This window comes from Paralichthys olivaceus, chromosome 6 (assembly GCF_024713975.1).
Source record: "Paralichthys olivaceus isolate ysfri-2021 chromosome 6, ASM2471397v2, whole genome shotgun sequence".
Classification (NCBI taxonomy): domain Eukaryota; kingdom Metazoa; phylum Chordata; class Actinopteri; order Pleuronectiformes; family Paralichthyidae; genus Paralichthys; species Paralichthys olivaceus.
The window spans coordinates 27,617,696-27,639,780 of NC_091098.1; the positions used below are offsets into that span (position 1 = coordinate 27,617,696).

At 42.7% G+C, this 22,085-nt stretch overlaps 1 protein-coding gene across 2 annotated transcripts; it reads left to right on the forward strand.

Moving 5' to 3' along the window:
• The first annotated feature begins 653 nt into the window (after nucleotides 1-653).
• Nucleotides 654-21,999, forward strand: LOC109641120 (uncharacterized). Of its 2 annotated transcripts, none has more exons than XM_069526223.1 (26): nucleotides 654-1,242; nucleotides 6,772-6,916; nucleotides 7,494-7,639; nucleotides 7,904-8,057; nucleotides 8,196-9,643; nucleotides 9,852-10,016; nucleotides 10,553-10,651; nucleotides 11,041-11,290; nucleotides 11,430-11,492; nucleotides 11,740-11,855; nucleotides 12,204-12,350; nucleotides 13,140-13,247; nucleotides 13,425-13,566; nucleotides 14,907-15,392; nucleotides 15,828-15,872; nucleotides 16,027-16,106; nucleotides 16,775-16,887; nucleotides 17,010-17,193; nucleotides 17,924-18,008; nucleotides 18,128-18,273; nucleotides 18,581-18,671; nucleotides 18,818-18,966; nucleotides 19,154-19,239; nucleotides 19,634-19,703; nucleotides 19,780-19,901; nucleotides 20,445-21,999. In XM_069526223.1, the coding sequence occupies exons 2-26, from the start codon at nucleotides 6,793-6,795 to the stop codon at nucleotides 20,662-20,664; spliced, it is 4,839 nt and encodes a 1,612-aa protein (XP_069382324.1). In that variant the 5' UTR covers nucleotides 654-1,242; nucleotides 6,772-6,792; the 3' UTR covers nucleotides 20,665-21,999. The 2 variants fall into 2 exon arrangements, with proteins under 2 accessions (XP_069382324.1, XP_069382325.1); XM_069526224.1 differs by lacking the exon at nucleotides 654-1,242 and adding an exon at nucleotides 7,043-7,077 and having other exon boundaries at nucleotides 6,794-6,916.
• The last annotated feature ends 86 nt before the right edge of the window (nucleotides 22,000-22,085 follow it).

The following is a 22,085-nucleotide window of genomic DNA, read 5'->3' on the forward strand; positions in this document are numbered from 1 at the left end:
CTACTGAGCAACGTTCAAGGCCAACTTGAAACCTTCTCCTTAAAAGATATTATAATATGGACTCATCTGGGACAATTGCAGCAATAACTTTCTGGTAAATATCATTCTGATACTTGGAATATTTTACAAATCCATGACCCTGAAAGTGGAACCTGGATTTAATGTGTTTGATGAATTTCTTTTACATCAAACTCTTAAACTCATTGAAAAAATGAAGTGGCCTTGTTATTTTAACTGAACATTTATTTAAATTCTTATTCTATAAGTTGTATTGTATACATCATGACATTTTTATGTTTAATCTCCTGCTTTTAGTTTATCCTTCCAGCTGCAGCTTATCTGTCTCCATATTGTTTGAACCATATCGTTTATTAACTGTCTCTGGTTTTACATTAGTTCAGATAAAGTTAAATAATAAGAATCAGCATCGTAGTAAAATCTATTATTATTATTAGTATTATGCACTTCCGTGTTTACTCATTTCATCCCACGTGACATCCCTCCAGCCAATCAGGGGTTTTCTGGTGACCAACGTGAATTAACATGGTTACCGCGATTTAAACCTTTATATCAAGTTCTGTATGTATAAACATATATTATAAATATTAATATTTACGATACATAGTCATATGTGTATTTATTAGGCCATTGATTATTACACAGAAACATTTTAATTAAACAATTAAATATATATGATTATCAAAAACGTTATAATTTCCCATCAACCACCGCAGGAGTCAGATTCGTAGGTGTAAATATTAAAACTATAGAAAATCTCAATGTTTGGTTTAACATGTGTTTGCTAGCGGCTGGTGAATAGGCTAGCTTAGCTTCAAACTCCACATGGGAAACTGTGAATAACGTGACGGTAACATTCGGTTCCGCTTCATTTTCTCGTCAAACATATAAACATTAAAGTTCAGAACATGAAATCCTGTAAATGTGCATTGTTAGCATCATGTCAGCTAACGGCTAACGCATGGCGCTAGCTTAGCTCCCAAAGCTAGCTAGGAAATAGACAGAAAGTACAAACGCACGTTGTCGCAGGAAGTAGTTTGATCAGAATAAGTTGTTTCACCACAATCGTGGAGTTTCGTGATGTTTCAGTGACGTGTCCCCGGGGGACAGGGACCGGAGGCCGGTGAGTGACCCGGGGTTAGGGGAGGGATCAGCGGGGCTCAGGAGCTGCAGTCGGGTTCCGGAGGTTTAAAGACCCGCAGGGATCCGGAGCAGCGCCGCTGAGTGAGTCACACGTTTCATGTTGTTCAGGTTTCATGGGAACTCGTTTTCAAACACGCACATGTTTTTAACGCACTGCACGTCACTACGCAGCTTTCACGCAGGATTCTTTGTCAGAAATCAGTTAGCGTAATGTTCACTACGTTTTTAGCTCGCGACATGTAGCCACCGCGGCTAATGTCCCCGTTTCGTCCATTACGAGATGTGTGATTCTCTTTATTTCCTCATTAACGTCACTCAGGAAACTCGTGTGGACGTTAAACAAGCTAGCTAGCTAATGTTTGAGTTCGCTGGTTTACGAGTCTGATTAACAGCTGACGTAGTTTCTAGAGAACTAATTGTGATATTTGCGTAGTTTCGTCAAAGAGAAGTTTAGTTCGTTACGTTATGTTTCACTTCCGGTCAGTTTAGACTTTGATTTGTAGAAATATGCGCACGTTGTGTTAAAACACGTTAAATGTTCGATGGGTTGTGGTTGTGTAGTGGACATGTCCACATGCGCTCTCCTCATTCAAACGTCCCAACATGGCTCCTCTTCCGGCTCGGGGACATAAACCTGTTCGGTTTGTTTACAGTGGGTCTGAGATCGGTTTTGTTTGAATCCGCGTGTCGACCACAGACTTTATTTAAAGTCACCGGCTGGTGAGCTGATCCAGAGTCAGCTGGTTTAAGGAGCCATCTGCTTTCTTCCCATTGGTCCGAGGTTCCCACACTTTATTGTGATTGGTGCAGAGGCGGAGTCATCCAATGGTTGCGTTCGAGTTCACGCAGGAAGTTACCAATGTGTATCAAAACATCTGCACATTCATTTATTTTGTGTCAGATTGAAAAACACAATTCACACTGGTTCTTCTCAGTTTCACCTGGGGACGTGTTGGTGAGGAAATCAAACACACACTGTCAGGAGGAAGCAGATCAGGCACACACTGTCAGGAGGAAGCAGATCAAACACACACTGTCAGAAGGAAGCAGCAGATCAAACACACACTGTCAGGAAGAAGCAGCAGATCAAACACACACTGTCAGGAGGAAGCAGATCAGGCACACACTGTCAGGAGGAAGCAGGAAATCAAACACACGCTGTCAGGAGGAAGCAGCAGATCAAACACACACTGTCAGGAGGAAGCAGGAAATCAAACACACACTGTCAGGAGGAAGCAGCAGATCAGACACACACTGTCAGGAGGAAGCAGATCAAACACACACTGTCAGGAGGAAGCAGCAGATCAAACACACGCTGTCAAGAGGAAGCAGATCAAACACACACTGTCAGGAGGAAGCAGGAAATCAAACACACACTGTCAGGAGGAAGCAGGAAATCAAACACACGCTGTCAGGAGGAAGCAGCAGATCAAACACACACTGTCAGGAGGAAGCAGGAAATCAAACACAAGCTGTCAGGAGGAAGCAGCAAATCAAACACACGCTGTCAGGAGGAAGCAGGAAATCAAACACACTGTCAGGAGGAAGCAGAAGATCAAACACACACTGTCAGGAGGAAGCAGATCAAACACACACTGTCAGGAGGAAGCAGCAGATCAAACACACACTGTCAGGAGGAAGCAGGAAATCAATCACACACTGTCAGGAGGAAGCAGCAGATCAAACACACACTGTCAGGAGGAAACAGCAGATCAAACACACACTGTCAGGAGGAAGCAGCAGATCAAACACACACTGTCAGGAGGAAGCAGATCAAACACACTCTGTCAGGAGGAAGCAGATCAAACACACACTGTCAGGAGGAAACAGCAGTTCAAACACACACTGTCAGGAGGAAGCAGATCAAACACACACTGTCAGGAGGAAGCAGCAGATCAAACACACACTGTCAGGAGGAAGCAGCAGATCAAACACACACTGTCAGGAGGAAGCAGATCAAACACACACTGTCAGGAGGAGGCAGCAGATCAAACACACGGTGTCAGGAGGAAGCAGCAAATCAAACACACTGTCAGGAGGAAGCAGCAGATCAAACACACACTGTAAGGAGGAAGCAGCAAATCAAACACACACTGTCAGGAGGAAGCAGCAGATCAAACACACGCTGTCAGGAGGAAGCAGCACATCAAACACACGCTGTCAGAAGGAAGCAGCAGATCAAACACACGCTGTCAGAAGGAAGCAGCAGATCAAACACACACTGTCAGGAGGAAGCAGCAGATCAAACACACACTGTCAGGAGGAAGCAGCAGATCAAACACACACTGTCAGGAGGAAACAGGAAATCAAACACACACTGTCAGGAGGAAGCAGCAGATCAAACACACACTGTCAGGAGGAAGCAGCAGATCAAACACACACTGTCAGGAGGAAGCAGGAAATCAAACACACAGTGTCAGGAGGAAGCAGAAGATCCAACACACAGTGTCAGGAGGAAGCAGATCAAACACACACTGTCAGGAGGAAACAGGAAATCAAACACACAGTGTCAGGAGGAAGCAGCATATCAAACACACACTGTCAGGAGGAAGCAGGAAATCAAACACACAGTGTCAGGAGGAACCAGCAGATCAAACACACACTGTCAAGAGGAAGCAGCAGATCAAACACACACTGTCAGGAGGAACCAGCAGATCAAACACACTCTGTCAGGAGGAAGCAGCAGATCAAACACACGCTGTCAGGAGGAAGCAGCAGATCAAATACACAGTGTCAGGAGGAAGCAGCAGATCAAACACACACTGTCAGGAGGAAGCAGCAGATCAAACACACACTGTAGCAGATCAAACACACACTGTCAGGAGGAAGCAGGAATTCAAACACACAGTGTCAGGAGGAAGCAGGAAATCAAACACACACTGTAGCAGATCAAACACACACTGTCAGGAGGAAGCAGCAGATCAAACACACACTGTCAGGAGCAAGCAGCAGATCAAACACACACTGTCAGGAGGAAGCAGCAGATCAAACACACAGTGTCAGGAGGAAGCAGATCAAACACACACTGTCAGGAGGAAGCAGGAAATCAAACACACACTGTCAGGAGGAAGCAGGAAATCAAACACAAGGTCAAGAGGAAGCATCAGATCAAACACACACTGTCATTAGGAAGCAGGAAATCAAACACACAGTGTCAGGAGGAACCAGCAGATCAAACACACACTGTCAAGAGGAAGCAGCAGATCAAACACACACTGTCAGGAGGAACCAGCAGATCAAACACACTCTGTCAGGAGGAAGCAGCAGATCAAACACACGCTGTCAGGAGGAAGCAGCAGATCCAACACACACTGTCAGGAGGAAGCAGCAGATCAAACACACACTGTCAGGAGGAAACAGGAAATCAAACACACACTGTCAGGAGGAAGCAGCAGATCAAACACACACTGTCAGGAGGAAGCAGCAGATCAAACACACACTGTCAGGAGGAAGCAGGAAATCAAACACACAGTGTCAGGAGGAAGCAGAAGATCCAACACACAGTGTCAGGAGGAAGCAGATCAAACACACACTGTCAGGAGGAAACAGGAAATCAAACACACAGTGTCAGGAGGAAGCAGCATATCAAACACACACTGTCAGGAGGAAGCAGGAAATCAAACACACAGTGTCAGGAGGAACCAGCAGATCAAACACACACTGTCAAGAGGAAGCAGCAGATCAAACACACACTGTCAGGAGGAACCAGCAGATCAAACACACTCTGTCAGGAGGAAGCAGCAGATCAAACACACGCTGTCAGGAGGAAGCAGCAGATCAAATACACAGTGTCAGGAGGAAGCAGCAGATCAAACACACACTGTCAGGAGGAAGCAGCAGATCAAACACACACTGTAGCAGATCAAACACACACTGTCAGGAGGAAGCAGGAATTCAAACACACAGTGTCAGGAGGAAGCAGGAAATCAAACACACACTGTAGCAGATCAAACACACACTGTCAGGAGGAAGCAGCAGATCAAACACACACTGTCAGGAGCAAGCAGCAGATCAAACACACACTGTCAGGAGGAAGCAGCAGATCAAACACACAGTGTCAGGAGGAAGCAGATCAAACACACACTGTCAGGAGGAAGCAGGAAATCAAACACACACTGTCAGGAGGAAGCAGGAAATCAAACACAAGGTCAAGAGGAAGCATCAGATCAAACACACACTGTCATTAGGAAGCAGGAAATCAAACACACAGTGTCAGGAGGAACCAGCAGATCAAACACACACTGTCAAGAGGAAGCAGCAGATCAAACACACACTGTCAGGAGGAACCAGCAGATCAAACACACTCTGTCAGGAGGAAGCAGCAGATCAAACACACGCTGTCAGGAGGAAGCAGCAGATCAAACACACAGTGTCAGGAGGAAGCAGCAGATCAAACACACAGTGTCAGGAGGAAGCAGCAGATCAAACACACACTGTCAGGAGGAAGCAGCAGATCAAACACACACTGTCAGGAGGAAGCCGATCAAACAAACACTGTCAGGAGGAAGCAGCAGATCAAACACACACTGTAGCAGATCAAACACACACTGTCAGGCGGAAGCAGATCAAACACACACTGTCAGGAGGAAGCAGGAATTCAAACACACAGTGTCAGGAGGAAGCAGGAAATCAAACACACACTGTAGCAGATCAAACACACACTGTCAGGAGGAAGCAGCAGATCAAACACACACTGTCAGGAGCAAGCAGCAGATCAAACACACACTGTCAGGAGGAAGCAGCAGATCAAACACACAGTGTCAGGAGGAAGCAGATCAAACACACACTGTCAGGAGGAAGCAGGAAATCAAACACACACTGTCAGGAGGAAGCAGGAAATCAAACACAGTGTCAAGAGGAAGCAGCAGATCAAACACACACTGTCATGAGGAATCAGCAGATCAAGACACGCTGTCAGGAGGAAGCAGCAGATCAAACACACACTGTCAGGAGGAAGCAGCAGATCAAACACACACTGTCAGGAGGAAGAAGCAGATCAAACACACACTGTCAGGAGGAAGCAGGAAATCGTTAATATGGTATTTTGTCCCAAAACAGAAAAACATTTAGTGGGTTCATCAAAACATGCATTAACTGATTGTTGAGCAAAGAGACTCAAATCAATAGACCCAGAGTTTATTTATAGCAAATCGCTTTTTATTCGAGTCTGAGATTAACTGCACTTGCACTTTGAAGTACATGCATCATTTTTTGCAGGGAATAGCCAAAGTGGGCAGAAGGTAGTAAACAATACACACAACTCATCTCTAACGTAGTTTTATTAACTGTGTTATGGGCTGTTATTACCAGCCTGAAATTGTTAGTGTTTCATTAAAAGAAGAGTCGGCAGTTTAATGCCACACTTTGAAATGTAAAATGAGCAACTTGTCATTGGACAGTGATTTGGGGTGGCCCCTGATATCAGTGCTGTCTCTAGTGTCGTGCACAACGACACCTTTATCAACATGTCTTTTTTTGAATGCTCACATTTGCTATGTGCTAAATGCTTCTGTGTTTTCTCACCCGTACTGTAACTCAAAGCCACACGCTAAGATCAGTGTTTTGTGTCTGTCTCTTATGTAATTGTATATTTATCTTGTGTTTGTGTAGGTTTGTGTACTGTGTGCAGAGATGGCAGTGAATGTAGCAGTGAATGCAGCAGCGAATGTACATTCATATAACCGCTATGAGCTGCTGGCGTGGCTCAATGACACGTTACAGACGTGCTTCACCAAGGTGGAGCAGGTATGCACAGGTAGGTCGTCACGCAAATGTGTTTATGTGTAAATAAAATGCCAAGAAGAAACAATGAGTGCATGTTGTGTGTATACTTTGGGTCTGTGGTAGGTGGGCGGAGCTTTCATGGCCTTGTTTGTTACAGATCTCACCAGTTTCAAGATCTGCCAAGACCACAAAGTTTGTAAAGCTCAGGAGACTCTGACATTCACCAATGTTTTTTTGTTCAGTTGCATAATAAGATTTAAATTACCATCATATTTCACAAGTTTTATTTTAGAAGCGAGTGACAATTCAGTACACGTTCATTTTTTTAAACGCATGCAAATGTTGAGTAAGAGAAGACACAGAATATTTGGTCTCTACTACATGTTGAAGAGGAGAATAATAAACCATAAATATAGTCCCCATAAACCATCTGTAGGTTTTACACACTGGTGTTTACATAATTAATGTGTCACATGTTCCATTAGAGATTTTTCAGGAGATGCAAGCGCACCAATTTGCTTTGTAGAGCAACAAATCACATCATACATGATCTCAAGGCATTTTACATAGTGACAGAATGACTTCTGTGTGTTTGTATCCTAATCCAGGTGCAGCTTATTGCCAGCTGATGGACTTGTTATTTCCTGGCTCTCTGGATCTTTCCAGGGTCCGGTTCCAAAGCAACAATCAGGTGGACTCTATCCACAACTACAGTTTACTGCAAGCTGCATTCAGAAGAACTGGAGTCGTACGAGTAAGTTTTTCTAAATATAAAAGTGGTGAGCGAGCAGTAAATCTGATAATATTTTAAGTTTGATCAATACTGTGTACTGAGTGTTTTTATGTTCTAATCCTCAATGCACCATTATCTAAACAACATGGGTTAGGTAAAAGACCTGATAACTTTCTTTGGGTCTTTGCAAGTTTTGGTGAAAGTGTCTTGTGTCTCATGTCATGGTGCGAGAGGTCATTCTCTTCAAGTAGATATTTGTGAGGTATATTCTCTTTTTTTGTCCAGTACGTCCCCATTGAGGCTCTGATGAAGAGGAACCCGACGGTGGCTCTGACCTTCCTGCAGTGGTTTAAGCTGTTTTTTAATGAGAACAACAAGGGCAGGGAGTACCACGCCCTGGAGGCCAGAGGAGGCCAGAGCATGGCTCCTGCTGACTCAGGTGGGAGCAGTGTATATCCATGGATTAAAAACTGTAGCTTTAATTACAAGACTGTGGCGGCTCACCATAGTTGAATCCGTCTGTCATGGTTTTCATATGTGTTCAGGTGGTGCAACTCAGTGTCCTTTCCTCTTACAGATGATGTTTCCAAGACTCTTCATCAGAAACTGGAGATCATTCTGAAGATGGAAGCAAGAAAAGAGAAACCCAGAGACGATCTGAACAGGACCGCAGAAATGGTGGTGGTGATATCTGACGACGATGATGATTTGATGATGGATGTGTCGAATGAGCAGAAAACAGATAAAATGGAGATTCTAGAGCAAGAACAGGAGAAGGAGAGAGCAGAGCAAACAGAAGCAGCTGTGGACCAGAGAAGTGAACAAACTAGTTCTTGCAGCAGCAACACTTTGCAGAGTTTCATCAGAAAATACTGTTGTGAGAATGTGGACTCTTCTGCCATCATAAGCCCGTCCATCCCAAAAGACGTCATCCAGGCCTGCTCACTCACGCCGTACTGCCTCTACCTGTACATGGGGGTAGAGCTGGACGGAGGACAAAGCGCAAGCGTCGTCCTGATTGGCTATTTTGACCAGAACTCAGGGGTCCGTGTGGTCAGGCTGCTGTGCACTCTGCAGATGAGTGTGGATCCGCAAACATCCGTGGATATGGACACAGATGCCGTACACTCTGATTCACACCTTCTGCTTGACACACTGAAGACCTCCAACCTCTCTCTGTCTAACCTTGCTGTGTTTTACTGTAACGCCCCTCACCCACGGGAGAGCTGGGTGTTTGTGTCCGAGCTCAAGGCCCACAGCCCAGGGTTGGTGTCGCTCTGTGGCCTCCCGGGGATAGCAGGAAGAGCCTGCGAGATCGCACTTTCTGCTTCCTTTCCTTACGTAGTGGACTTTGTTGGAGACATCCACCACCACTGCTCCACCCACCCCTCTGTTAATAACAGTCTGAAGGAGATGTTTGCTGTTGTAGAGTCGTACAACCCATTGCACCCCGTCTCTGCACAGTGTTTAGTTTTCATCCACACTGTGCGGAAGATGGTCGGCAGTTGGAGGGATTTAGTGAAGCATTTTAACTCAGTGAGGCAAACGGCGGGGATTGAACGAATCAGAACCCAGCTGACAGATAGTAAAGTTGAACTGCACTTCCTCTTCCTCTCCCAGTCTTTGGAGCCCCTTCAATCTATTGAAGAAGTGCAGCAGAAAGGTGAAGCCGACGTGTTCACGGAGCTCCAGCTGACCTCTGCTTTGATTCAGTCATATGCAGCTAACATTTTCCGGCCCTCCAGTGCTAAGCGCTTTGTCAGTAGACCAGAGCTTTATCTCCTCCACAGTGACAGGGAGCTGCTCCCCACATCAGAGATTAACGTAGGCTCCAATGCGATGGACTTCTTGTGGGCCACTGCTGACGTGGATCTTGAGGAACAGGAGAGGAGCGACTTCCTGAAGGCTGCAGTGACTTTCTATAAAACAACGCTACAGAGCATAGTACAGAGTGTCCCTCAGCAGCTTGGAAAAGTGAGCCTGAGGGGCATCAACACAGTGCTGAAACACCCAGGGAATATCAATGTAAGAAGGTTCATTTCTTTTTGCCCTGAATCAGAGCAACTGTGCTCAGTTACAGTTCAGCATTTGAACCTGCACCAGTCAGACTTTTACACCTACCTTGTTTGTTTCATACCTTAAGACTTCTGCTTCATGTAACCTAAAATATCAGGTGTGAAAGGTTCCTCGGAATAAGGTCCAGACCAACTTTAATTTTTCGTTTGATCACCAGGATCCTCAGTTGTCCAGACTTGCGGTGTCAGAGTTGGGAGTTCAGCTGGGTCTGTGTAAAGTCCAATCTCCAGAGATGGATCAGCTGGAACTCGACTACCTCAGTTTCATTAAGACGCTGGAAGAAGAACAGACAAGCAAAACAGAAGGTTATTGCTGGACAAAGGTAAACCGAGGGAAAAATGTTTCTCGGTGGTTAAAAGGTGTAACTGTCTTGTCCCTGGGAAGATTACCTGTGTTGACTGGAAAATGATTGTCAGTTTATCAGATTAGTTTCACACTTTAATCAATCAATCAATCAAATTTGATTTGTATCACCCTTATTCACAAATCACAATTTGTCTCATAGGGCTTTAACAAGGTGTGACATCCTCTGTTCTTAACTCGACAAGGAAAAAAACCTTCAAAGGGGAAAAAGAGCGTAGAACCCTGAGAGAGTCACGTGTGAGGATCCCTCTCCCAGGACGGACAGACAGAAGTGCAGCAGATACCACGTCACATTCACAAGAGATCACATGTTTAATCTCTGTGATCACAGTGTTAGAAATGAACCCAGTTAAACAAATAAACCAAACAAGTTTCATCTCTTTTAATCATCTGTTTCTTTATTGACATTTAAGTCCTCCCACGTAGACAAGTGCAAATTCAGCAGCTGCTGTAGAAATGTTTAAAATCAAATAGCAGAATTTCCTGTGTCCACAGATGTTGAACGGCATTAGACCATGTTCTGCTCTGCACAGACTCCTCCTGACCCTCCTTGCTCTTCCAAGCTCTCTCTGCAGGAAACAGGTGTTTTCTAAGGTGAGTGTTAAAAGCTGAGATTATGTTATTCATGGTCCACAGAGGATGACTCCACTTGAACGTTGTCATCACTGAACCTTTTCCTCTTTTCCTCTAATGCCGCCTGACATATTTTTGTGAAATATCTCCCTAACCATTGGCTGGACTACCATGACAATTTGGTTTACACATTCATGTCTTTATCACAATAATCATTTTGTTGATCCCTAACTTCTTCCGCTCTAGCACCATCAGTGGTTTGGTGTGTGCATCACTTGACTTAGAATACTAATGACCTTCCATCAGCACATCGGCCTCTGTATACCTTGTGTTAAATATTAAATAGCAAGTGTTAGCATGCTGCCCTACGACACAGATCTCTAGGTTTTGGTCTGTTCTCCTGTCTCAAGATGATCGACAGCACCAAGGCTCCTCCTGACAACAAACAAACCCCCAAACCTCAACCAGGGATGTGGACAGGAAGACCCCATGTCCGCAGAAGGAAGCTTCCCATCCTGGCAGGTTATAGCAGCAAGAAGAAAGAAGAAGAGGAGGATGATGAGAGTTCATCTGATGATGGTTTCAGTTTTGTGGACAAACACAGTCAACAAAAGACAAAAGACAACACGGAGGAGTCAGACCACACAGACAATTCTTCTGGTAAGACCTTCAGGTGAACCAGTCCACGAGACCAGACATTATCACTCATGGTTTATTTCTGTACCGGCTGCATCTACGACAGCAGCGATTCTAAATGTTGTTAATAATGATCAATATGAATGTTTTTTGTTTTTATCAGATGTGGTTGACATCAGCGAGGATTCCAAACTGTTTCACATCAGCAGGCTAACAAAGGCAGAAGGTAAATTTAGAATATACTGATCTTCTGCACTTAGTCAGGTGTTGCTTTCACTCATGACCTGAACTCCAGTCAGTTGCTCCAAAAGATTTTCTGGAACGTTTCCTTCTCGTTGCTTTATTATTATTAATGCAGTAAATCAGGTCATTCCAAAGGTTTCACATTCTTTTTCTTGCCACTGTATTTGTATGTTAAAATATTCAAAACTCTTGAGTCCAGATTTCATTTACTAATTTTTTCTGTTTTTCAGCCGAATCAGGTCTACAGGCAAACTCACTTGTCTTGGACAGTGATGATGATGAAGATGATGACGAAGAGGTTTCAAGGAGGAAACCCTCCAGATCAGCAGGATTCCTGGTAAATAAGGTAAGGTTCAGAAATTGGTTTAATGTCTTGTAGTTTGAATCTGCTGAACAAACTGAATTTACAGTTATTTGTGATAGAGTTTAAGGTTAAACTGTAAAATTTCAAACCTTAATTGTATTTCTTTGATAATGATGATTTCATTTTAGGAATCATTAACATTTTTTTAGATATTTGTATATCGGTTTAAATATTAGTATCATCATTTTTTACTACCTGATATCGGCATATATATACACAAGGTATATATATCATGTATATATATATACATGTATATGTATGTATGTCTGCTGTGTGGAGAACTGTCAGTAGTTATGCTTTAGCATCTATATATGTGTTTGTGTTGTACAGGATTCAAACGGGGTGCTGGTCTGGGCTATGGTGAAGGGATTTGGTCTCTGGCCGGCCATCATCGAAGCCTGTGAGGAACAGAAGCTGTTTCAAGGAAAGGGGACAGTGGAGTGGTTTGGACAGAAAATGTCTTCACAACTGAGTGATGTGTGTTAAGTTATGAAGTTTTGCACATAATTATGCACATACATGCTTCATCTACATCAGTGGTCACCAACCTTTTAGAGCACAAGATCACTTTTTAATTCCAAACGTAAGTCGAGATCTACCCCCCCGATATCTTGCAAACAACCCACTTAAGAGGGTCATATTTATTAGTTGGGCAAATTCTGTCAAAGGCTCAATGTACGAGCATAAATATACAAAGAAATGCAGTTATGCTACTTTATCTATTCAGTGCACAATATTCACATTAATATTAATTCATATTTACAGCTTCTGTTCCATGTGCAATATCTAGCTTCTGATCAACCATATGTTTTGCAGTGGAGCTGCTGCAGAACAATGTTTTGCCTAGGCTTTGCACGGATTATGGCCATAAATATGACTATTGTCCTGTGTACTTGAATAAATACCAGTACTATGAAGCCATGCATCTTCTGCTCCTGCAAATATTTCACAATAAAAAACCCTTATTAAACAAAAGAATGTATTGGGCAACAGATATGCTGGAGTGCTTTTATTTTGATCATGTGTCTATGTCACTAACGTATTTACAACACTTCCTGAACCTGCTTCCAAGTAAAAGCATTCCGGTGTTTCACTGAATCCATTTATTTGTTTTAATGGGGCTTTGATTGTTCAAAGTTTCCCCACCTGCTTTTTAATTGACCACCACCTCCTGAGTTACTGATCATTTAAAAATGTTCACTACATTGCTCTGCCTTACTATTCTGACTCCATTCCATGCACTCATTGTTTTGGCTCTGATTCCAGGTCAGTTTGCTGACTCTGAAACCATTTGCTGCCTTCGGCGAGTGCTTCTGTTCCAGCTCCTTCGCCACACTTGCCACCTACAAAGAAGCCATTCTCCTGTCACTGGAGGTTTGTGCGCCCCTCTGCTGTCTGAAATCAACCAACTTGAAAAGTGCTTAGACACCTGTAGCGTCTAACTTAGTGATGCTATCCACAGATAAAATCTTGTTCAAACAGTTTCTGTTTCTACCATTGATGTTCATGTTTTTCCGACTGCTTCCATATTTTTTATTCTTTTTCTGTCAGGAGGCAGCACTTCGCTGTAAGAAACGATTTCCTGCGCCTCCCGAGGACAAAAATAAGCTGCTGATGCAGATGTTAGACTGGGCCTTAGCAGGCTTTCAACCCACAGGACCAGACGGATTCAAACCAACGGCTTCTGTAAATGGTACGAACATCAGAGTAACAGCCTGGATAGATGAACTGTATTAATTATTAAAGATTTTTGGAGACATATGGTGTGAACCATATAACATTCTATCAGTCATGGTGTTTTTTTAGTTTTATTACAGATGTCAGTGAGGAAAGAGAGCATGTGTGCACAGAAAAAGTAAAAACAAAGTCAGATAATCTGCAGCGTCACATGGATCCAAGTAAGACAGGACATGTAGCTGCATCCTATTGTTAGATTTCTATATATTGCCCATATCGTGGGCAGTATTCTGTACTAGAGTTGCGACGTTCATGAACGAACCAAATCTTTTGACCGGCTCATTAACATGAACGATGGGAACCGAGTCGCGGTTGGTTGGGAGCCGTTCTTTTTTTTTTTCTCTCTCCCTGAGTTCACACCACAGACTGTATATAAAGGGTTCACACCTATGGTTCACACAGATGCTCACAAAAGCTCCTTTCTGCTCCTCCACTGAGTGAGACAGAGAGCATGGGGAGCAACAACTTTGCATAATGCAAATATTGCATGAGTTGTGCACGCTCCCTTCACGGGAGTGCCTCAATGAAAAACAAAGAAAAAAAAAAAGCAAGCAGCCTGAAGGACGGGGACGTCGTCGTTCTGCAAAATGAGCCAAAGAAAAAGGAGCATTTGGATGCACTTTTCGCTTGAGGCAGACAGTAAGGCTAAGTGCAATATTTGCCAGAAGATAATTTCATTTAAGTCTGGCTCCACAAACAATTTGCACAGGCATTTTAAAACTCAACACCCCACTGTTAAAACTTGTGTGAAGCGTTTTTCTCTAAAATTTGCACTAAAACAAGACACGGTGTTACTGACCAACAACTTAGTATTTCCTTACAGCACCTTTAATCTTTATTATTACTTTATTATATTATATTAAATATTGTTTTGAGTTTTTCTGTATTGTTCAAAATGTTCTTGTGTGTTTTTATTGTGTATTTATAAGTGTTTGGGTGTTTCATGAATAACATAAGTCAAAGTAGTTTTACACACATACACACACTTTATACAAAGGGTAAATAGTGATCTCACTGTCAACTCAGAGGGATATGGCATTGGAATATTTACAATGAATCCATATCAGACTTTGTCCACACATGTCAAATGAAGCTATAATCAATATTTCAGAATAATTCAAACTCAAATATTGGTGGAATTAACCCCAGGCTGGCTTCTTAAAAGTGGATACATATAAAAATGAGCCAGTCTTTTGAATGGCTCTTTGAAATGAACGTATCCCAAAGAGCCATAAATCCCATCTCTATTCTGTACTGCTTTGAAATGCGATGGTCATATGTCTGTCCTCTGTCCAGGTGATGGTGAGATAACCCACCAGCCGAAGGCAAAGAAGAACCTCTTCCTGAAAGCCTCCACTTCTCCTCACTCCGTCAACTCCTCCACTCCACCGAGCATCATGAGCACCGACGTGAAAGAAGTGGCTGCGTCTCTGAACGAACGGAGAGGGGAAGAAGAGGTGGATTCTGTGGGGAAAAGCACCAGAGGTGGAACGAAGGGGAAGGGATCCAGAGGAGGATTGGTGGCAGTGAGACAACAGAGGGGAGGATGGGCAGGAGGTAAAGATGACTGGGTGCGAGGGGGTGAGAAGCCAAAAGAAGGATGGGGGAGAAAAAGGGGTAAGGGAGAATGGAGAAGAGGGAGCGCACAGAGGAAGAAAAGCAGTGGGTTTGATAACGACACATCCCCGGACTTTGTGCCCTACAAGAGGAGGAACTTCACCAAAACTAACAAGGTCAATGAGGTGACCAGCGTCTACACTCAGCCGGACCAGAAAGTCCGAGGTACACAATTTAATCCTGTCACTGAAGCTTCATCTGATTTACACCACGAATACAAAGTATTCTAACACGTTCACATGACTGAGAAACAATCACTGAATTATGTCTGAAGTTGATCTTGTGGCGATTTTGTTGAAGATGAAGTGTTGAAAACTGTTCAGTCATTAATTCAGACTGTGTGTTTGTGGAGTAAAAGAACACTTGAGTCCAAGTCTTCTTATTTAATATGTGCTACCATGTATTACTCACTATAATATAGTTGAATGTATTGAAAGTGAAAAACTGAATCCTGGATCCACTGGTTTGTCAGGATCAGGTCAGAACTGTAATAACAGTATTTTGAGTAATCCTGCAGACACATGGAAATTAAAACATAATAATACTAATTGGATTTTTATCACAAACCTTCATTGATTATTGGTGTTTTTTTGGTTTCAGAGGAAACAATTCGTAGGATCACAGATATGAAACTGGACATCGAAGGTGAGTAGTAAGACTTTAGTTTTTCATTCTAAATGTGTTCATCATTTTGCCGTCTCACATTATTAAGGACAGTCCTGTGTACAGGTACGACGACAGCTGAGCTGTTTACATCCATGTAGATGATTTCACCAACTTGGTTTCTTTGTGTCTGCAGATTTGTGTTTGTGCTGTGGATCTGAGAGCGTGGAGATGTCCCACCCTCTGTTTAAAGGAAGCCTCTGTTTAAAGTGTAAAGTAAGAAACCATGAACTTCTCTTTAAGTCACAGTTGGCAGTGACCAACAGTAAAACTCCTCCCAGTTCACCTTGAATGTCATTAAAATGTCGGGAACTGAAGCTCAACACTTTTTCTCTCCGATTATTATTTTTTAGTCCTGCGCTGGCGACACCTAGTGGCTGGAGTTTTATGTTTTCAGGTTGTCCGTCCATCCAATTGTAATGAACACGATGTCTCAAGAACACTGTGAGGGAATGTCTTCACATTGACACATTCACTTAGATTCAGTGATGAAGTGATGACACTGAGGTCCTTCTCACCTGAACTCAAACATCTCAACTCTGGAATTTCTTCACATTAGACTAAACCCATTTCAGCCTCTCGAACATTTTATGTTAAGAACATCTTGCGACACTCGTTCACTTCGACTCTTGGATTAACTGATTCGATTTGGAAGGTCGAGGTCACGGTGAGTTTGACGTCAGGAGTTTTTCTTCACATTTAGAGTCACTTTGACTCAAAGAAGAACTGATCAGATTTCAGTGGTTAAAGGTCAAATGTCATGTGACCACATGATGTATCAGGAACACTTGAAAACAACTGAAACAACCGCAGGGCAATAATTCAATATGTTTCTTAAACAGCTGATATTATAATTTCCTCTGATGTCGTCCGTGTCTCTGCAGCGTAACTTCACAGAAACTCTGCATCGTTATGATGAAGATGGATATCAGTCCTACTGCACCATCTGCTGCTACGGACTGGAGGTGATACTGTGCGGCAATGACAGCTGCTGCAGGTTAGTCTGTCGTATCTCCACATTTTAATCTACTCTACATATGTAATAAAAACTCAAAGTATAGCGTCTGAGTTTTCTTTCATTGTCCAGCCTCCTCTTCTCCTCTTCCTCTGCACCCTCAGGTCTTTCTGTGAGGACTGTCTGAACGTTCTCGTTGGTCCAGGGACGTTCGACTCATTGAAGCTGCAGGACCCGTGGATCTGCTTCCTGTGTCAGCCGCACCGAGCCCACGGCGCTCTGATCCCCAGGGAGGACTGGAGCATTCGTGTTCAGGAGGTCTTTGCCAACAACAGCGCCATGGCGTTCGTGAGTGCTCCACACATGGAATCAGTTGAATTGTTTCACTGTAATACAGTTTCACATCACACAACATGAATTCACTCTGCAGTGACGGGATCATTTGTGCATGATTTACATTCTTAGTGATTCTTTAGCTTCGACCACCATTTATTTTGATCCTGAATTTGTCCACTCAGGTTTCTGGATTTAATGTTTTGTCTTTAAATCATCTGAAACGAGAGAAACCTCCGAACATATTTCATTTAAAATATGTTAAACTGAGGAAAATATCCGCTGTTTAGTTTTCAATTAATTAATTAACTGATGAATCAACTAATCCTTTCAGTTCTTTATCAGCCAGGACGTCAGGACTCTTTAATGTCAGTGTTTGTATCTCAGCTCTCAGTGTTATACTGAAATTAGAAATCATGTGATTTTAATTGCATTGTTTTTCACATTATGTTAATTTATAAGGTACATTTCAGACATTTTGCTTAAAAAATATATTTAAAACAAACTTAGTTGATCTGTAAAGGCGAATTAAAGAACAGATGCATTGTGAGTTTAAATAACAAGAATACTGAATAAATGAGCATCTTCTGAACAAAATAACCATAAAACAACAAAATAAATTAGAAATTGAATACACTTAAAATAAGAAATGTCCCTGCTTTTAAAAGCATTATTTTTAAATGAGCTTAACTCTATGATTTTTTCTTCTATTAATAAATAATCACACATGTCTTCTCCTCTGTAGGAGCCGCACCGTGTTTACCCGTCCATCCCCGCCAACCTGCGCAGACCCCTTCGAGTCCTGTCGCTGTTTGATGGCATCGCAACAGGTGACCTCTGCTCTGTCCTCACTCAGATACTTTGCTCCTGTACATGGTCGGTTGTGACATTTGTTTGGAAATGTGTTAGAGCCTCAGTGTGTAAATATGTGTGTCTGTTTTCTCCTCAGGTTTCTTGGTGCTGAAGGATCTCGGCTTTAAAGTGGAGAAATACGTCGCCTCAGAGGTCTGTGAAGACTCCATCGCTGTGGCGGCCGTCAACCACGATGGGAAGATCATCCCTGTAGGCGACGCCCGTTTCATCACCCAGGAACATGTATGTCAACACACAAACACACACTTCCATATACATCACAGAAGGTTAGTATGATAATATTCAAAGTTTCTTTTTGTTTGAAATTGTGCTTTTCGCTCACATGACGTGATTTACTTTACTCGTTAGTTTTGAGGAGCGTTAGGAGCGGTAGAAGAAAATCCATCGGAAGAATTCTGAGAAATAAAGATGAAATTTCAACAATTACCATCACACTTTTCAAGATTATATAAATATAAAAATATATATATTAATCAGCCTAAACGAATTGTGACTAAAATCAGCTTTTTGTTGTTCTCTGATAATCCAGCTGGAGGAGTGGGGTCCGTTTGATTTGCTGATCGGTGGCAGCCCCTGTAACGACCTCTCCATCGTCAACCCGTTCAGAAAAGGAATCTATGGTACGAATTAGTCCATTTTCAATAATGGCAAACGGCCACGGATTACATGTGGAAAGATGCTGCTTTCTCATTTGAACGTTTTGTCTTAATAATTTTTAAACCTTTGCCTTTTCTTTTTTGCTCTCTTTCCCCGGTCTCTCCTGCAGAGGGCACCGGCAGGCTGTTCTTTGAGTTCTACCGCATCCTTCAGCTGCTGAAGCCCAAAGACGGAGACCCGCGGCCGTTCTTCTGGCTGTTTGAGAACGTCGTCTTCATGAACACACACGACAAAGTCAACATCTGTCGCTTCCTCGAGGTTCGTCCACAGCAGTTCTGGAATGTTCTCCTTTTCTTCTTCTGTGTTCCCTCCTCTTTGTTTCCTCTTTCTTCCTTCCCTCCTCTCTGTCCTTGTTGCCCTGCTGGTTTGAACCAAATGTTTTAACTTGGACAGAATGACTGACTAACAGAGAGCTCACACTTCCTCTCATTCAATCCATCGACAGTGCAACCCGGTGGTGGTGGACGCAGTCAAAGTCAGTCCGGCCCACAGAGCTCGTCACTTCTGGGGAAACATCCCGGGGATGGGCAGGTCCGAGATTTAATTCATTATGGATTAATGTTGTTAATGAAAAATAATAAACTTGCTTTAATGCATTATAATCCTGTAGTTTTACACCGTGATACATATATTTCATAGAAATGTGACAAATAAGTTGAGCGAGATTCTTTTCCTTCATTTTACTGCTCTGTTTTTTCTGAGTGAGTGAATGAATGAATGACACCTTGCTCCCCTGTGCACATGTGTAAAAGCCCCATCATGTGTCCAACTTAAGAAAAAGACACCTTTGTGTCCGATTGTTTTGTCCTTTTGGTTGTCTCTGCTTTCAGACATGGAAAGAAGGACACTGGAAGAAGTCTGGACAATTGTAAAAACCCATTGAAAACCTGAAGATATGTGTTTGTGTGTTTGCCCCCCCCGTCAGGCCCATTGCTGCGTCTCAGAGCGACAGGCTGAGTCTCCAGGACTGTTTAGAGGTCGGCAGAGAAGCCAGGGTCAGTAACTGCTTCAGTTCTACTCACTTGTTTGTCATCCTGTCATTACTTCATCACTGGATATTGTTTTATGCAGGTCACTAAAGTGAGGACGATCACCACCAATGCAAACTCTCTGAAGCAGGGAAAAGATGTGTCTCTGCTGCCTGTCCTGCAGAACGGTCAAGAGGACAACCTCTGGATCACTGAACTGGAAAAGTAGGTATACTTACAATGTGATTAGGAGTGGGGGGGGGGGGTTTGTGTGAATTGCCAGAATACTAAAACATGTTGGTCTGAACTTAAGGGTGAAATGTTCGCTGATGCTAGTAAATGCTAAGCTATCATCAACCAAGACTGTGACAACAAACAAACTCATTCATTTTCATGAAGTGATGATGTCACCACGATGGTGATGTCGCCGTGAAGGAGCGTTGGACGTCTTCGTCACTGGATGCAGGCATGCTAACGTGCTAACATTCCAACAGTCGTCTCTCTCTGTGTTACTCTCTCTCCCAGATTCACTCCCACTTTGGTCTCGTTTAACAAGAAACGATTCTCAGTAGTACAGACGTCATTTGGTCAATACCCTTAAAAGAACCAAGCTCTGTACTAGAAGGCCCCTGACGATAGCTAGAGAGAATCAGTTCTGGGTGTATGAAATAAAACTGCTAACAACCTGACGTACAGAATGAAAGCACACAGGTTGTAACCATAGACTGTATATAAAGAGGTTTTAACACACACTTCATTCACCTCCAGGATCTTTGGTTTCCCCAAACACTACACGGATGTGCGGAACATGAACCGGCAGCAGAGACAGAAGGTGCTGGGGAAGGCGTGGAGTGTCCCCGTCATCCGTCACCTCTTCGCTCCCCTCAAAGACTATTTTGCCTGTGAGGAGCTTTTGACCACGCCCACTTCACACTCCTCCGCCTCCCAGTTGCCGCCTGCCTCTCCAGGACTACAGCTCCTCAGATAGAGGGAGGTCAGGTCTTGGTGAAGTGTGTGTGTGTGTGTGTGTGTGTGTGTGTGTGTGTGTGTGTGTGTGTGTGTGTGTGTGTGTGTGTGTGTGTGTGTGTGGAGGGTTTTTCCTTCTATATGATTGATAAGGAGAAGCTGGAGGACAAATGGTCTCTTCTATTCTCAGCAGCTCACAAACAGGCTTTTGTGGTTCCCTGACACGTGTTCATTTTATCTGCTGCGCCCTCGAGGCTCTTGCATCATGTCACACATGTAGTTTCCGCAAATCAGCCTCTTTGTGTTGGATGAAAAAGAAAATGCAGATTATTCTCCCTCTTCTCAGTTTTACTGATAATGTGAAAGGCCATTATCAATGTTGCGTGATGGTGACGATGAAAGAATTCATCTGATCTCAGCCTGTTGGGTCAAAAACCATCTTCGCTGTTTGTCTGGTCAGTTTTAAACCTGAATATTATGAGATAATAAATGTGTCTACATTAGCTATTTTAATGATTTTAATGATTTATAAAAGAACACGTGTGCATGTTAAGTTCGTTATTCACTGCTGCCTCATTGGAGTTGTTTTTCAAAGTGTGAATCATGTTGAAATCTGAAAGTAATGTTTGTTGTTTCCAGGAGAAAAGAAGAACTGCAATTTTGAAAATCTCCAACACTTTAAAAAAAACTATATTGTCAATATTGATGAAGAAGAAAAAAGGCATTTGTGGCTTCATAACCAAAGTTCACACTCTGACCTTTAACCATGATCATGTTTTCACACGTCTTTTTTATTTTTCTGAATTTCTCTTGTCTATTATTAATTCAGGGAAGTCTGGTTTCCAGGCATTTTTAAGTCTTAATTTGAAAGAAGTGTGTGTGTGTGTGTGTGTGTGTGTTATTTTAAACCAATAAGACTGATGGAAACTGCCAAATTTAATTGTTATTGCCTAAGTGTGCTGCCATTTTTCAATACTGACAAACTTTTGAATCTGATTTTAAATTTTAACGTTGAATTATCTTAGACCACTGAGGGGCGTGTCCTGTTGACTGATTGTCGTAGAGAATGTAAATGCAGTTTATGAGTTTGATGAATGGGTTTTGAAAAGTGTTCTGGGTGAGAGTGTCGAGGTGGGGGAGGGATGTCAGGGTGTGAAACATCTGTAGTGAAACATCTGTATGACTGTGATCTCTGCACCAGATACTAGTGATATTTAGTTTATGTGGAAGTGTTTGAATATAGAACGATGCTGCCTCTGCATGTTGTGTATTTGAGTTACTGAATGGAAATAAGACATTTTAACTCGGTTATGTTGACCAATGCCAGAGAAAATAATAAAAACGAATTTCAGATGGATTCAGAGGATGATGTCTTTATTTCACTTATTTAGTATTTTCTTTTCTTCTGTTGTCACATTTAATTTTTATCATATTAAATTTTAT